Below are 16,217 nucleotides of genomic sequence, written 5' to 3'. Positions count from 1 at the left end.
CTTTTAACACTGGCAACAATGACCTCAAGTGTGGACACCCTTGTAGCACCTGTCATCCCCGTACTCAGGAGGCGAACGCAGGAGGAGGGAGCGCATCCAAGGCCCGACACTCTAGCTCAAAAACCAAAAACTAAGTGGCACTGTATATTTGTCTACTGTCGGATATTTGTCTGCTGCCAGGTATTTCCATAGTTGTGTTAGGATTCTTGTATTACGACCTCTTTACCCTAACTCAACAACCTGCGTCTCCTGGAAAGACTTCTCTTTACCAATCTGTAGTCTCCACTGAAGTCTGGGGCAAGAGACATGTGTGGATTCAAGCTGGCCCCCTTCACTTCCAACAGGTCGCGTGTGAACACCTGCACCACACGGTGCTCAGGGTCAGCCTGATCCTTAGTAAAAAGTCCTGTGGGAATATGTCTATCCTTTAAAGAACCGGTGTGGGGGGGAGGGGGGTTGATGTGGCATAGAGAATCTAAGAAGCAGCTTAGAAAAAGGTCAGAGGAAAACTGGCTGAAGGTGAAGGTCACAGAGAAAAGAAGAAAAGCTGAGGTTTGTTTGTCTTGGTGTTTCTACAGTAGTCAGAGACCTCCTTCTCAGCTCTTCTTAATACTGTGTTTCTCCCATAGCTTCAAACATCACCGTGCAATGCTCTGTTAACAACAGCTTACCCACTTCACTTTTTTAAATTATTTATTGTATTTATTTTTGTGCTGGCACCAGCACTTAAACCTCTGGGCCTCTCGAATTCTCACTTGGCTTTCTGGCTAACAGCTGGTGCTCTACCACTTCAGTTACATTTCCACTTCCAGCTTTTTGGTTGGTTAGTTGGAAATAAAGAGTCTCTCAGATTTGTCTGCCTGGGCTGGCTTCAAACCAGAATCCTCAGATCTCGGACTCCCAAGGAGGGAAGATTACAGGCATGAGCCTGGCCCATTTAACTTCCCTTTACACTGAAGATTTCTAAATGTAACTGGAGGGGCACATGTTTTCCCAACGTCTTGATATGATGGATGGAGTTACAACCAGACTCAGTCTCAAAGGCTTGACTATCCAGCCCTGTGCTGGGACCTGTGGGATGCCATTATCAATGAGAGCAGCTGTCCAAGATTGTTCCTTTCCTCAGTGTTTGAAAATGTGTAGGTGTGTAGGGATATAAATGGTTCCAGTACCCAATAAAGTATGTATTTAAACAGTGCAAATAAAGATTTGTTAAGATGACATTATAGACATAGGCCTATGACAGGAAAGATTTCTGTGAAAACTAAAACAACAGATATAAGATAGCTTAATGATATGATCACATTTTTTTCTTTTCTTTTCTTTTTTGTTTGTGGGGCTTGAACTCTGGGCCTGGGCACTGAACCTCAGCTCTTCAGCTCAGGTTAGCTCTTTACTGCTAGAGCCACAGTGCCACTTCCGATTTTCTGGTGGTTTATTGGAGATAAGAGTCTCAGACTTTCCTGCCTGGGTTGACTTTGAACCATGATCCTCAGATCTTAGCCTCCTGAGTAGCTAGGATTACAGGTGTGAGCCACCAGTGCCCGGCTGATCAAATTTCTTAAAGTACTTGTAGAAAAGAATAAGAAAGCATAAAAACATCATCATCTCCACTGGATTATAGCATCTGCATTCTTTCTAGTTTTGCCTATCCGCATTTTCTAGGTGTTCTATAATTAGAACACAACTATTACAAAAGCCAATAGCTTCAAGAAAACCACTGAGATTAGCTGGACTAAGAGTTTGCTCAGGATTCTCTTCTTACATTTTTATAAATAATTTTTGGGGGTGTGTGTGTATGTGCATACACACACCTCTTCATGGTCAAGGCTAGTGCTCTACTACTTGATACAGAGTGCTACTTCCAGCTTTTTCTGAGTAGTTTATTGGAGATAAGAGTCTCACAGGGACTTTTCTTCCCCAGGCTGGCTTCAAACCATGATCCTCAAATCTCAGCCTCCTGAATTACTAGGATTACAGGTGTGAACTACCAGTGCCAGGTTGCCTTTAACTTTTTACCTAATGCTGGTGCTCTACCACTTGAACCATACCTCCACTTCCAAGCTTTTTGGTATTTAACTGTAGGCAAGAGTCTAACGGACATTCCTGCCTGGGCTGGCTTAGAACCTCAATCCTCAGATCTCAGCCTCCTGAATTGCTAGGATTACAAGGTGTGAGCCACTAACACTGGGCTAAGAAATAACTATTTTATAAAATATGACATGGCTTTCATTTTATTCATGTTACATTCCTTTGGAGAGGGTTGGGGATTTTTGGTTTGTTTTTGCTTTTTGTTTGTTTTTGTTGTTTTTTGGGGGGTTGAACTCAGGGCCTGGGCACTGTCTTTGAGCTCTTTTGCTCAAGGCTAGCACTCTTCTACTTTGACCCACAGCGCCACTTTCAGTTTTCTGGTGGTTAATTGGAGAGGAGAATCTCACAGACTTTCCTGTTCAGGCTGGTTTAGAATCACAATCCTCAGACCTCAGATCTCAGCCTCCTGAGTAGCTAGGTACAACCCTGGGTTGTTTTGATGTGAAGTCTTATACCTATCAACAGAGAAAGTATTAAACAGAGACAAGCTGTTTACTTGGCATCTGAGGAATGGCTTGTTAGCATGCTATCAGAAAAGTTCCTTACCAAACACTACAGCCAATCACAGTGGCTCACCGCTGTAACACCAGCACTCAGAAGGCAGAGGCAGGAAACTTGTGAGTTTGAGACCAGCTTCAAAACAAATGACATCACTACTGAATACTAAGGGGAAATCAGGTAAGTAGAGAGACCTGGTAGATGCCAATCTGGGTCAATGATGAAGGCTGGCATTATAACTAGGCACTGCCCAAGCCCCAGTGAAGCCCACTGAGAAGAGAATGTCACTCCTGAGATATTCCTAGCAAGAAAGCAGTGATGGCATGGAAAGACTATCTTCAGGATGAATCTCGCATCCTCTCTGGGAGAACCAAGAAGCAGAGTGGGGAGGGGTGGAGAGGGACAGCTAGTTGGCAGCCAGAGGAAACATAGGACAATTGAATCCAAAGGTTCTACCCAGATGAGGAATACTGGAAAACAATTTATGAGCCAGCTGGCATTACAGTCCACACCAGCTTCCTGTGTGGTAATGACCTACGTGAACATGCTTTGGAAGGAGAGGAAACACCCAAGCATCCTAGGTGTGCACGGTGAGGATGGGACTCATCAGTGATGGACAGAAGCAGATACTGTAACCAGGGGATGCAGAGGTCTCGGCTCATTAATCCAGTAGTTTGTTGGGCAAAACTATGAAAAACAACAATAACAAAAAAGCTGCTGCTAATACATTAAAAACAAAGAACACCAGTACTACAGGCTTACAAGCATTCTTTTTTTTTAAAGGACAGATCATGAAGATGGAACAAACTCCACAACCACAGTGGGAAAGCCCAGGCACACACACAGCTGCCAACCCAGCAGAGAGACAGGAAGGTCTACCACAGGAGAGGATCCCTTCCTATGAAGGGTAAAGCATGTTATGGGGGACCGTGAGGACCCCAGGGTAACTGGGTCTCCAGGGTATGAGGTGGGTATAGGGTATGGAGGAAAAGCTACCCTAAAACCTAACCCTATTTGTAAGACCTGTGAGGGGGCCAGGTAACTACATTATAACAAAAGGGGAGAGAGAGAAAGAGAGAAAGGAGAGGTAGAACAGGAAGGAAATAAGAGAATAGAAAACTAAAACCACACACACTGATTCCAGTCAAACTTTCAGCAACCCAAACTCTGCAGGCCACAAGTAAACTCCAAGTAAACTCCATGTGAACAAATGGCAAAAGGGTTGTAAGCCACTGACTGAATCCTTTCCCATGTATACCATTCTTTCCACCCTCACAAGACCTCCTACACCCTTGACAAGGTGAATTTACACTACTATCATGTCCAGGCGGTACACTGAGACTCAAGAGACAGCAGATTATTTGTTCGGCGTTCAATAAACCCCAGGGCCAAGGTTCAACTTCAGCCTTTTCTGAGATCTGCATGACCCACAGCCAGTCGCAATTCTAATTCTACATGCACCATTTCTTAGGAACTTGCTCAAAAGCTCTGTCGCTTAACTTTGAGGTTCTAATTTCTTCACTTACATACATTTGAGATGTTAAGGTCAATCAATAGAAGACACAAATGCAGGCACTCGGGATGACTATGTAGAAAATGGACTGTGTAACTTGTGGGCAGGAATGGAAGGGAGACACTTGGGGAACGTGAAGGAGGGGGTGACAAAAAGAAATGTACTCAGTATCTGACTTATGAAATGGTATCCCTTCTGTACAACAACTTAATAGCAACAATAAAATTATGTATTTTTTCAAAAGACACAAGTCTTTATCCCCATAAAACATAGTAGTAGTCAAGTGACATGATCTTGAGCTCTCTAGCAAAAAAACAAATGAGGTACAAAGGTTCCTTTTAGATAGCAAGGAAATATACCTGCTCATACACTGAGAAACAAGATGCTTACAATCGCGCCTAGCACAAAGTGAAATGTTCTGAAAAGACAAAGGAGAGGAGGGAGGCGGGGAACTGAGGATCCGTGGTAGAACATTTGTCTAGCAAGCACAGGCTAAATTCAATCCCCAGAACCACCAGGAGGAGGAAAAAATAAATCTACAAATGTAAAGTAGGTCAAAATCCTATATGGTGTTTTTTGGATTCAGGGGCTAGGGCTGCAGACATTATGGAACATTTTCATACACCCATTTATTATTCACTAAGGTAAAATGGGCGGGAAATGTTTAATACTAATTTATCATGATGATTAATAATTTACATGATTTGCATTAATTTTTAGTCATCATTTGCATAACCACTGTTAACCAAAGCTTGCTAGGAGATTTCCAAGTCCCAGGTCTCTTTGAGATAGAGACTGCATACTCATTTCAGACTTAATTCCAAAATGAACTTTTTGGATCAAATGCAGGCCCAGTGATTTGAGGGTGAGTCTTACAGTAGTAGCCTGGCTTGAGAGAGGTGACGACAAACCCCTTTCACTCACAGGAGAGAACGGTTCCATTCCAATGCCCCTGGAATGCCCAAAGCTGTGGACAGTACCCACACCATGACGGAGGGCCTCTTCCATCTCAGCAGCATGCCAGCACCGTGGCTGTGTCTATTCCTCTTAGAGGTGCAATAGCAAGACTAGCACTAACCTCTCCCTTTGTCATAGTTTCACACACCCAAGGTTTATTTTAGCATGCATCTTAGCATCTATCCTGTTTTTACTTGTGCTGGTCCTAGGGCTTGAACTCAGGGCCTGGGTATTGTACTGGAGTGTTTTTACTCAAGACCAGGACTCTACTTCTTGAGCCACAGCTCTACTTCCAGCTTCTTGATGGTTTATTGAGGTAAAGAGTCTCACGAACTTTCTTGCTCGGTGTGGCTTCAAACCAGGGTTCTCAGATCTTAGCCTCCTGAGTAGCTAGGATAATCGGCCTGAGCCACCAGCACCTGACTTACCCATTCCTTTTAAAAGATCAAAAAACTTCAATGATTTTACTTAAAGGAAGCACTTTGTGGCATTTCAGAATAATCATGCTTGTGCTTTGGGACCATTTATGTAAATCATGTGAATACAAGTGCTGCACTTCTTCAATCCAATGCCAGGCTAGTTAGTAAGTGCCATGCACAATGTGGACATGCTGGACAAAGTGGGAATTTGTGCCACAGGACATTGAGAAATTTTATCACACTACTCAGAATCATGCACAGTCTCAGTCCTACAAGTTGTTCATGCTTGAAATCTTCCATTTAATATTTTCAAACTATAGTTGACCACAGGTAACTGAAGCTACAGAAAGTGAAATTCTAGATAAGGGATGGGAGTAGCAGCAGACTACTATACTCAAATACGGCCTTAGCATATTTTAAGCATCACTGCCCTATATTTTCAGGTTACAACTACTATTCCAGACTTCATATATATTCCAGACAGTAAAATCCCATTTACAAATAAAGAAGTACGACACTAGTAAGAAAAAGTTGCATTCATTTCCAGAAGTCATAGCATCACAAACACTGAAGATACTAATCCTTGTCTTCAGAGTCAGGCATTACAACCTACATGGGGGCTGGGAGCTAGAGGTGTGGCTCAAGTGGTGGAGCACCTGCCTAGCAAGTGCTAGGTGCTGAGTTTAAATTCCAGTATTGCCGAAAAGATACATAAAACAAATAAAGTTGCATAATTTATCATCTGTTTTACTTTAAGGATTAGTACACAAAGGATTGGGGTGAAACTCCTATTAGAATAAAGTTAGATTTTAACATAGCTGTTTTTAGTAAAGTTACTTATATATTTGTTCAATAGTATTTCCCCTAAATACTACAATAAAAGGTTAAGTTATGCCAGGCACCAGTGCCTCAGACCTGTAATCCTAGCTAATCAGGAGGCTGAGACCTAAGGATCGTGGTTTAAATCCAGTCCAAGCAGGAAAGTCCATGAGACTTATACCTCCAATTATCCACCAAAAAGCTGGAACTGCAGCTGTGGTTCAAGTGGCAGAATACTAGCCTTGAGTTTAAGTTCTAGGGTTGGCACCAAAAACTAAAAAAAATAAAAAAGTTTGTATACCTACAGATCTTCTCACAATAAGACCTTGGTAATGGACTCATAGGCAAACATCTGTCAACAGATTGTCTAGGCAGCAAATCTAGCCTTCGGTGATTATGAAACTACACTTCCACAATGAATCCAGGAATAAAATGAACATAACCCAGAGCATTTGAACCAGTGCTACATACACAAAGAGGAGTAGAGAAACGCAGGAAGGAACTAATGCTTACAAAGCCCTCCACACTCCCACAGAGGGCCCACGTGCTACACGTTAAATCCGCCATCCCATTTAACCTCTCACAACCCTGGGATGCAGCATGATCCTCACTGTACCAGGCAGAAAGCTACAGGGGAGATAGGCAAGAGCCCTGGGTCACACAGCTGGTAGGTGTTGGGATTCTGGCCTGCCTACACTGTACTCCTAACTATCCTGCTAACTTTCCCCAGGTCGGACAGGCAGCCCACCCAAGTGTCAAGGAACCACTTCACTGCTAAAGACTTCACAAAGCAATTATTGCTCACAGGATGAGCAAGATTAAGGCAAAAGTAAAGTTAACTTCTACTAATCCTACTAACGAAAGACTGACTATAAAGTTAAATTTGTTAACCAACATTTTAAGTTGACTTCCTCTTCTAAATTCTACAGGGAAAAGTATATCCTGTAAGACAGAAATTATGGGAAAACGTAGAGGACAGCTTTGAGGTTTCGGTGTTTGGGGGGTGTATTTTTTTTTGTTTTCAACTTTTTTGGTTAAAAAAATCATCTGAAGAATAAAATAGATAAATATCTACTGGACCAAAACTGATGAAAAGAGCATAAATGATAGGTGACATTTTTTTGACAAAGGCTTTTTACCTGGAAAAAAATAGAAAGGTTTTGGTGAGCTACATAGGAGCTGTAATTTAAAGTTATCAAAATTGACACAGCTGCATAAACTTCATATCTGAAATTTTACTCAATAGAACCACCATCTCCTCTAAATGACTCATACAGAAGGGGAGTAAAACTCGGCAGTCGGGATGACTTACTTTGGTTCTCCTATCTTGATGCCAGGATGCTGTGTGTAGGCGTGGGAATGTGTGCTTGGGGCAGACTTAAACGCCATTGGACAGATAGGGCACTTGTAGAAGACTTCACAGTGAGAGCCTTGAATGTGAGACTTCAGTGCAGCCACATCAGAGTACACAACATTGCAATGTACACATCTGTTAGAGAAACAACACCGTTGTTAGCACAGACCACTAAACATGTGACTTCACTGTGTATGAAGCCAGGTAAAATGACATTGTTCACAGCCAGCTTAGGTTTCAAATGGCTTTGTGGAAATGTTTTGAATTTGGGGGTTGTTTTGTTGTTGTTTTCTATGTACAGCAGATGAAAAGTAGATGTTGAAGAGAGAGGATCATGAGGAAGGAAAGCAAAACTCAAATGGTCAATTTGGGGGGAACATCTGTTTCTAGAAATGATGTGTGTACTCCAGTCTGTTGAGGAGAATGAGTTATGGCGGGGGGGTGTCAGATGAAGATGAGGGAACACGGCATGGCCTCAAGACTCCTGGCTCTGAGGACTTCCAGATACTGGCTTCTGACAGACAGCAGGGCCATTCATCCCAATGCCCTAAAGGCTCCCAATGGAAGATGCTTTTGACATCTAAACCTACAAGCCCTTGACAGTGGGGAAGAGAGAAGCACTGGGCCACTGTCTCTGGGTGTACACCATCTCGCAGTGCACTCTGGTATGATCAGGCATCTAATGGACATAAGGCATAAATGCATGGTAACCTACAGGGTTACCTCTTAGGATTTCTGTCTCCTGGAAAATAAATGTGAATGTGCTCGTATTTGTTTTTAATAAAACTACATGAATTGTAAGCTTCTGAAAAATAATTCTCTCTTTTTAAAAAATGCCTAACTAACCTTCTTCCTTGTTGAATTCCTAATTCCCTCCCCACACACAATTTAGCTCATCCCTTAGTCATCTAATTCCACAGAAACCAAGTTAAACTAAGAGACATCTCTCTCATATCTCACCTTTTTTTTGCACAAGGACCCCTAGCCCTCCATATAATAAGTCTTCTTGGTTCGCACCTGAAAACTATTTAAGTTTGGCCACTAGAGTCTTGGGAACCACTGTCGATAATAATTCAGGATGACTGAACACACATGTTCCTGGACATGTGTGTGAGTCACCAGGGGGAAGCGAGGCTGCAGACAGGACCTGCCCACTAGGACACAGTGCCTAAGGATCTTGCAGTAACTCAAAGTATCTCTGCTTCAAAGCATCATGCTTCTAAATCTTGGAACTGCTTCCAAGACCACACAGGAACAAGTGGGTTCTACATTGTACATATTCTATACAGTAGGCCATGTGTAGGTGTTATAAGCATTTTATACAAATCACAATGAATCCATCAGCATTTTTGATGTCTTAAGTCCAAGTGCCCAGAAAACATAGACAGTAAAACCACTAAAGAACAGAATAGGTAGAAAGTTTTATTTCCCCTATCTAATGCAACTGCTCTTTTGGAAAATACAGGAGCCACTCGAGCACACTCAAGTCGTTTTGAGTTAAGTTACAGTGCTGTCTTGATCACATTAATGCTGTTCTCCAAGCCAGTTACTCATTTGTAAAATGAGAAGACACAGATCGTTTTTTCATCCTTTCCCACTCTAAAAGCCTGACTCAAGGGAAAGGAAGAGGGAGGGACTATGCCAAAGAAGACAGACAGGTAACTAGTGAAATCCAAAGATCCACCACACCACCAGCCACAATGATCTCTCCGTCAATCATGGTAAGGTGGTATACAAAGGGCCAAAGACCAAAGGATAAAAAGGAAAACAAACCACTAATCACCTCAAGTCAGTTGGAATAAGAGGAAGGTTTAATCTACAGAGTATGAAGGAGCTCAGTGCCAGTGGCTCACAATTGTAATATACTAGCTACTCAGGAGGCTGAGATCTGAGGATTACAGTTCAAAGCCAGACCAGGCAACGGAAGTCTGTAAGATTCTAATCTCCAATTAACCACCAACGAAGTAGAAGTAGTGCTGCGGCTCAAATTGGTAGAGCTCAAGTCTTAAGCAAAAAATGCTCAGGAACAGTACCAAGGCTCTGAGTTTCAAGGACTGTCACAAAAATAAAATAAAGTTAGTCTATATTCCACATAACATCATTGATGAAATTACAAGGATTCAGTCCAAAGAGCACTGCAGAAGCCAAGAGAAAGCCTTCCTACAACTGAGAACACAGAGAATTAGGTCTTATTAAGAAAGGACAAAGTTATAAATGATTTGTCCACAGGACAGAAACATGTCAGGTTCACTCTGGCAGAGCTCAAACAATATCACACTACTACTAATACTCAGGTATATTAACAAGTATTTAAAAGGCCTTAGTTTATCACTCAACTTTAAAAAAAAATTTTTTTTAATTCATCAAATGCAGAAGTGGCACTGTAGCTCAAGTGGTAGAGCGCTAGCCCTGAGCAGAAGAGCTCAGGGACAGCAACCAGGCCCAGAGTTCAAGCCCCATAACCAACCAAAAAAAAAAAGGCTGGAAGTGGAGCTCAAGTGGTAGAACACTATCCTTGAGCAAAATTAGCTCAGGGATAGTGCCTAAGCACTGAGTTCAAGCCCCCACCAGCACAAAAACAACACAAAAAATTCATCAAATGCAATCCTCTAATAATCCTCTTTCTAGATGGACAGCCAATGTATCCATGCAGGAAAATTTAGAAAAATACTGCATCTTTATCAATATTTGACTTGTTCCAGGTTAACCAGGAGCCAGAGGTGACCAGCCTCTAAGGATCTGGGAGATGCAGCCTGAGCAAAGAGAAGAGGAAAAGAGCAAGGCACTTGCATCAGGATGAGACAAAGGGAAGTGTCAGAAGAAAAGAATAAACAAGTAACTATGGAGCCAAAGAGGGAGGGGCAAGGACTAGCGGCTGCCAAGCTCCAATCCAGCATTACACTGGGCCATTATTTAAAACAGCAAGAAAAAAATAATAAGTTTAAACCATTTTTTTTCAAATTTCTCTTCTAACATGAACTAAACTTTGTAACAAATACACTATGTTGACAGCTCATATAGCCTCAAGGGAACAAAACCCTATATTTAACCCAGACCTTTCAGTAAAAATTTAAAAGCCACACAGTTTAAGGCCCCAAATATACAGAGCTCTGACAATGGGACAGAAGAAAAGGAGAGCCCAGAGGTCTTTCCCCAGTGGAAGTGGCTGCTATCAGGGCACATCGGGAACATCTGCCTTCATTTAAGGAAAGAAACCAGGAATCGCATGAACGGCGGAAGGCTAACTTCCCTTAGTCATTCCAACCTAGCTTTGTTTCCATTCTGTTAGGAGAATAAACTCAATGCTAGAGGGGAGTTGAGCTTTAAGAAAAGGCCAGCACTATGGGCTGGGAAGGTGGCTCAGTGGTAGAGCGCTTGCTTTGCATGCATGAGGCCCTGGGTTCGATTCCTCAGCACCACATAAACAAAAAGAAAAAAGCCGGAAGTGGCGCTGTGGCTCAAGTGGTAGAGCGCTAGCCTTGAGTTGAGAGCTGAGGGACAGCGCCCAGGCCCAGAGTTCAGGCCCCACGACCAGACCCAAAAAAAAAAAAAAAAAAAGAAAGAAAGAAAGAAAAGGCCAGCACTTGTACAATGTTGCAATGCTGCTTTCTATTACTACTGTAGAATCTACTAAGAATGTCCATGCATGTGATGGTAAGAACCAAAGAGTTACTCTGTGTAGACTCTGTGGACCCTAAGGCACCTTTTGTCCTGTTTAACTCTCACATCTCCCCCCCACTCCCACCTCTGGAGCTAGAGGCGGGCAATGTACCAGCACGAGGAGAATCCATGAGAATCCCACACAAGTAGTTATAGGCAAATTAGCACCAAAAAAAGCTCCAGTTTCTTGGTTCCTAAACCAAGTGATTCCTACCAGCTTCCATTTGCTTCATAGATTCCAGTCCATGAAACATGTGTGCGCTGCAGGTTTGGAGGCAGGAGATAAAAATAGGAAGTCAGTTTATTTTTTTAGTGCTAGGAAAAGTGGGCAGAGCCACCAACCAGCACTCAAAGGTCTCATCACTGCAATGAAATGATCAACTCATGCCGACTGGGTTTCATTTTCATCAAACATAACTAAATCACAACTAAAAGAAATACTGTGGACTCACAGCCTCATATGAAAGTTACCAGGTAACCCAACAATGGTTCAGATACACATACGATTCGGTAATACCTCTGTGAACAAAGGCACGGTGTTTCCGATGACCTGCTCTTGTGAAGGATTTTCCTCAGGGCAAATACAAATGGCAGAGAAACTGAGCCCAGAAGGTCATAAAATGGTGAATAAAGTTCCAGTATAACACTAGCTAAACTACCATTAAATCTGCCAGATGTTGCAAATACACATCTGTGAATCTTCATGGGGGGGGGGGAGTAAAAAGCGGAGGTAAAGCTCACGGAAGCACATATAGGAGGCGGGGAAGGTTAATTGGAGTGGAAATTCTTCCAAAATGGGCGATGCTAGGAAAGGATGCGCATGTGATCCTCTTAACGTGGATAAAACAACTACTGTCTTACCATTTCTGTTTTTCTCAGCAGAGGGGAAGTATTAAGAGGTGAAGGAATGCATGGTATTCTTACAGGGGATAAAAGGTAAGGAGTGTGGACAACAGAAAAAAGGTTCGAGAAGAAAAGGTTCTGTGGGTCATTCAAAGCCAAACCTCCATGCACACACACTCATCTAAAAGGACGGGCCCACTCCCCCCCATGTGTTGACCAGCAATGCCAATGTTGCGTGAAAAGGATCTAGAGGTGAACTGGACTACGAAGGAACTGGGTTCCCAGAGGATCTGTTCATGAAGGCCTCACCGTCTGCCCCTGAATGCTATGTGCACAGATCTCTCAACTGGCAGTGTGGTTATTAGCGACCGAGCTGTACTTGCACGTTAAGTGAACGATACTAACCGAAAACCAACTCTCCGTGTGTAGTGCAGACAGTTCTTGGTGACGTGGGTCTGGAAGTGCACCGACCTGCAGATGGCCCCACACTCAGGGCAGGAGAAGGGAGATTTGTGCTGATGGATTCTCTGGTGTGAAGCATAACTGCACTGGTTAGGAAGCAGCATCTGGCAGATAGTGCAAGTCTTCTAAATAAACCAAAGGGGGAAACAGGGTTGGTCCTGCTAAGTAGTTTCTAATACGTAAAGAACCTTAGTTAAACCTCACAGTAATTATGCGTCTTGTCATTTTGAATACTATTATTGATTCTAAGCCCACGGGGAAAAAGCAAACTTGAAAATTACATGTTCAAAGGAAAACTCTTAACTGTGTAAAATAAAATTATCAGTGCTGGGTAATCATTCATCTCCAAAATAAGAACTCTTGGGAACTTCAGCTTTAAATGGTTCCAGCTTCATTACCTCACATTTTATTTAGTGCAAAAAAGTATTCAAAGTTGTATTCTTGCAAATTATGTTAGCAAACCAAGTTTATTTTATATTAACAAGTCCATAGGCATGTGAATTTTGACAGTATTAACAGTTTCACAGTTCATCAACTTTCTTCAAAATAATACAAATTAACTGGAGGCTAGTCTAGTTTCTTTCTTTCTCTGCCAATCAATTCCATTATGTGAATGGCCACTTGATTTTTGCACTTAAACTGGCCTTTAAATTAAGTGGCCATAATATGATTTATAATTAAAACCAATAAGCTCAAACTCAAATAGGTTAAGTTACCATGTTACAGAGCTTAAAGGCTGATTTCATGTTTTTGTGTTTAATGACTGAAACCATCTTTGGAAATGTGTCTATATTATTAACTACCCAGAATGCTACTTTTCACTGCTTTATAAAAATCTGGACATAATATATATTTTTAAACACAAACCCAAAAGTACTCAAAGTAATATAAACTGAGGACTTCTTTCTTCTAGCATAGCATATAAAATGATTTTCAGATATTCATGCAAAAATAAGGACCTCCAAAACACACAAGAAAGCATCAAATATAGATTAAAATGCTCCTTTATATCTTATTCTTCATATTTACTTTAAATCAAGAATGCGCCTTTATATCTTATTCTTCAAATTTTTTTTAAAATCAAGCCCCCAAAAATTGATCTTTAAACTTTAGAGGACCTTAGACTAAGAAAAATAGAAAACTCACTTGAAAATTCTTTCTTGGTTTTCTCCTGAAAGGACTAAAATACAAATTTTATCCCATAAAATGTTTATTATAATCACAAAATAACATTATAGGCAGCTTTGATGAGATTAAGCATATTTTTTTAAAAATAGCATTCCTTTTCTGATAGCACACATGTCAAAGGTTAAAATAAGGCATAAGGAAACCCAATGGACAAATTCATTAATTATAGGATCCCGTTGGTATCTGTAGGTATAGACATTATTACTGGCCATCATCTGCTTCTTTGAATTAATGTTATCTATCTACCTTGACACCATAATTCCTTCCTTCCAGGCAGTGAATTATGATGTCTGGACTTCCACAGACATCTTAGGCCTAGCACTTTTTTGGGATAAAAATTCATACTTTCAAATTAAAGTAAGCAACAACAACAACAAAAAAAGACTACATATCTATACATATATATCCGTCTACATATATGCATATACATACATATATACATATGTTCACAATGTGCATGTACATGTAAAATGTAAATATGGATGGGGCCCATTTCACCATGAGCCAAATAGTGAATCAGGTACGTTAACGATAAAAGAAAATTTAAATACGTTATCTCGGGCTGGGAAGGTGGCTCAGTGGTAGAGCACTTGCCTTAAATACGTTATCTCATTTATTTTTTCATCTATGAAGTCCACAATACCTCCATTTTACAGATGAGGAAATCGGGCTTAGCAAACTTAAGACACTTATCCAAGGCCCCACAGCGATTAAGATTCAGTTCTGAGGCCTCTCCTGAGGGAGAGGGGATGTCACGAGGAACCAAGAACAAAATATACAGGGTTGAAAACTATACGGAAAGTATACTGAATGCCAAGGAGGACAGATTAACATTAGAATCTGTCCTCATCTCCCCCGCTAGCTTCTCCGTTATCTAAAGTAATGTGATCATACTACTTTTATAATAGCACAAAATAAAAAATGAAAATCTGAGAGGGATAAGGTATGTGTTTACCTAAAGGTTAAAAAGAATCTTTCCATACTGTAGGTTACTCTTCCTAACGCACCTAAAGTGGGCAGTGAGTTAGTTACTTAAGCTTATGGTCACCACAACATCCCATGTCCCCCTTTGCGCTGGCCACAGGAAGAAGCACAAATGCACCTTCGCCAGCTCAGAGGCCTCACTTATGGGAGACACGAAGGAAAAGGTGAGAGACTGTAAGGACCAAACTCAGATTAAAAAAAAAAAAAAAAGCAGTGCAATGGGGGAAGCTGGCTCCTGGAGATCATGCTGCTGTGCCCTGACCTGTTCATAGAGACGCACTCATGATCTTGTGCTCATACTGCACCTGATCCTACTTTTCTCTCATGGTTTACCTGTTTCCACAGCTAGCCTGTTTCATTTTGACAAAAAGTATGCTATTTTTGGTTGTAGACATTCTCCTCTTGGTGTCTGCATGGTACAATTGTTTTAAACTCATATGACATCACTGACTTAATCACTGACTGAACCAATCTACCTGTCTACGTGGTACAGAGATGTCATTGCATCCAAGTGCTCTGCTTTCCCACAGTACAGCAGTGTTCTCCAATAGCTTTTCTGGGATGCTTTGAATTTCATGACAGAGATTTCTAGATCTAGGGGATATATTTTAGCAAAGTGATAGAGGACAAAGATTTCCTTGTAGTCTAAAGAATCTGACTGTAACTTCCTTTTCTTTACTTATTAATTTATTACCTTTCCCCCCTTAATCCTGGATGGCAGTACTGCTTGAGTCTGGTGCCTGAATACTGTCCCTTAGAGGCTTTTCACTCAAGGCCAGTGCTCTCCCACTTGAGTCATGCTTCCACTTCAGGTTACTCTATTTGGTGGTTAATGCGAGGTAAGTTTCACAGACTTTCCTGCCCTGGCTGGCTTCTAACTGAGATCCGCAGATCTGAGCCTCTTGAGAAGCTAGGATTACCAGTAGAAGCCACCACCAGCACCAAATTCCCTTCTTTATGTTACTGAAAATACTTTTGTTTAATAAAAAAAATTTCAACCAAATAAATCATACCAATAAAATTTTCATAGCAACATTAATAGCTGTTTGAATAATCTGTCTGATGGATTAATATTAAGTGATTGATTAATAAACACATTTTAAAATATATATGAAAAATCTAACTCCCCATCACATAAGCTGAAGTTATTTATTAAGGAATCAGTCTTGTTTGATCACCTGCCTTTTGAACAGAAGAAAACCTGATAAAACGAATTCCAGTGGTTTTGTGTGTCTCTGGATATTTTACTTATGTCAACAAAAATGTTTTTCATCCTTAGGTAATAAACAACTAATTTCTACTCCGGAGAAGTTTCATTTGCTCAAGAGATAATTCCTTTTTAAAGTAAATGTTTTTAATAGAGTCGGGTACTATTAGAAAGGTACAGGGAAAGAAAACCGAAGCAGTAATCCCATTCCATGCTACAAAA

At 41.2% G+C, this 16,217-nt stretch overlaps 1 protein-coding gene across 3 annotated transcripts in view; it reads right to left on the bottom strand.

The window, feature by feature from the left end:
• Window positions 1-16,217, bottom strand: part of Znf532 (zinc finger protein 532) — a 103,279-nt gene that overhangs the window by 26,990 nt on the left and 60,072 nt on the right. The window contains exons 4-5 of one of the 3 annotated variants that reach the window (XM_013019023.1): window positions 12,560-12,741; window positions 7,610-7,786 (exon numbers count right to left, since the gene is read on the bottom strand). The exons of the other annotated variants lie outside the window; for them this stretch is intronic. Coding sequence (XP_012874477.1) covers window positions 7,610-7,786; window positions 12,560-12,741 — 359 coding nt within the window. The remainder of the gene's footprint in view (window positions 1-7,609; window positions 7,787-12,559; window positions 12,742-16,217) is intronic. 3 annotated transcript variants of the gene reach the window in all.

This window comes from Dipodomys ordii, unplaced genomic scaffold, assembly GCF_000151885.1.
Source record: "Dipodomys ordii isolate 6190 unplaced genomic scaffold, Dord_2.0 Scaffold43, whole genome shotgun sequence".
NCBI lineage: Eukaryota > Metazoa > Chordata > Mammalia > Rodentia > Heteromyidae > Dipodomys > Dipodomys ordii.
Note: the sequence above shows the minus strand (reverse complement) of the source record. Positions and strands in the feature narration are given on the sequence as shown.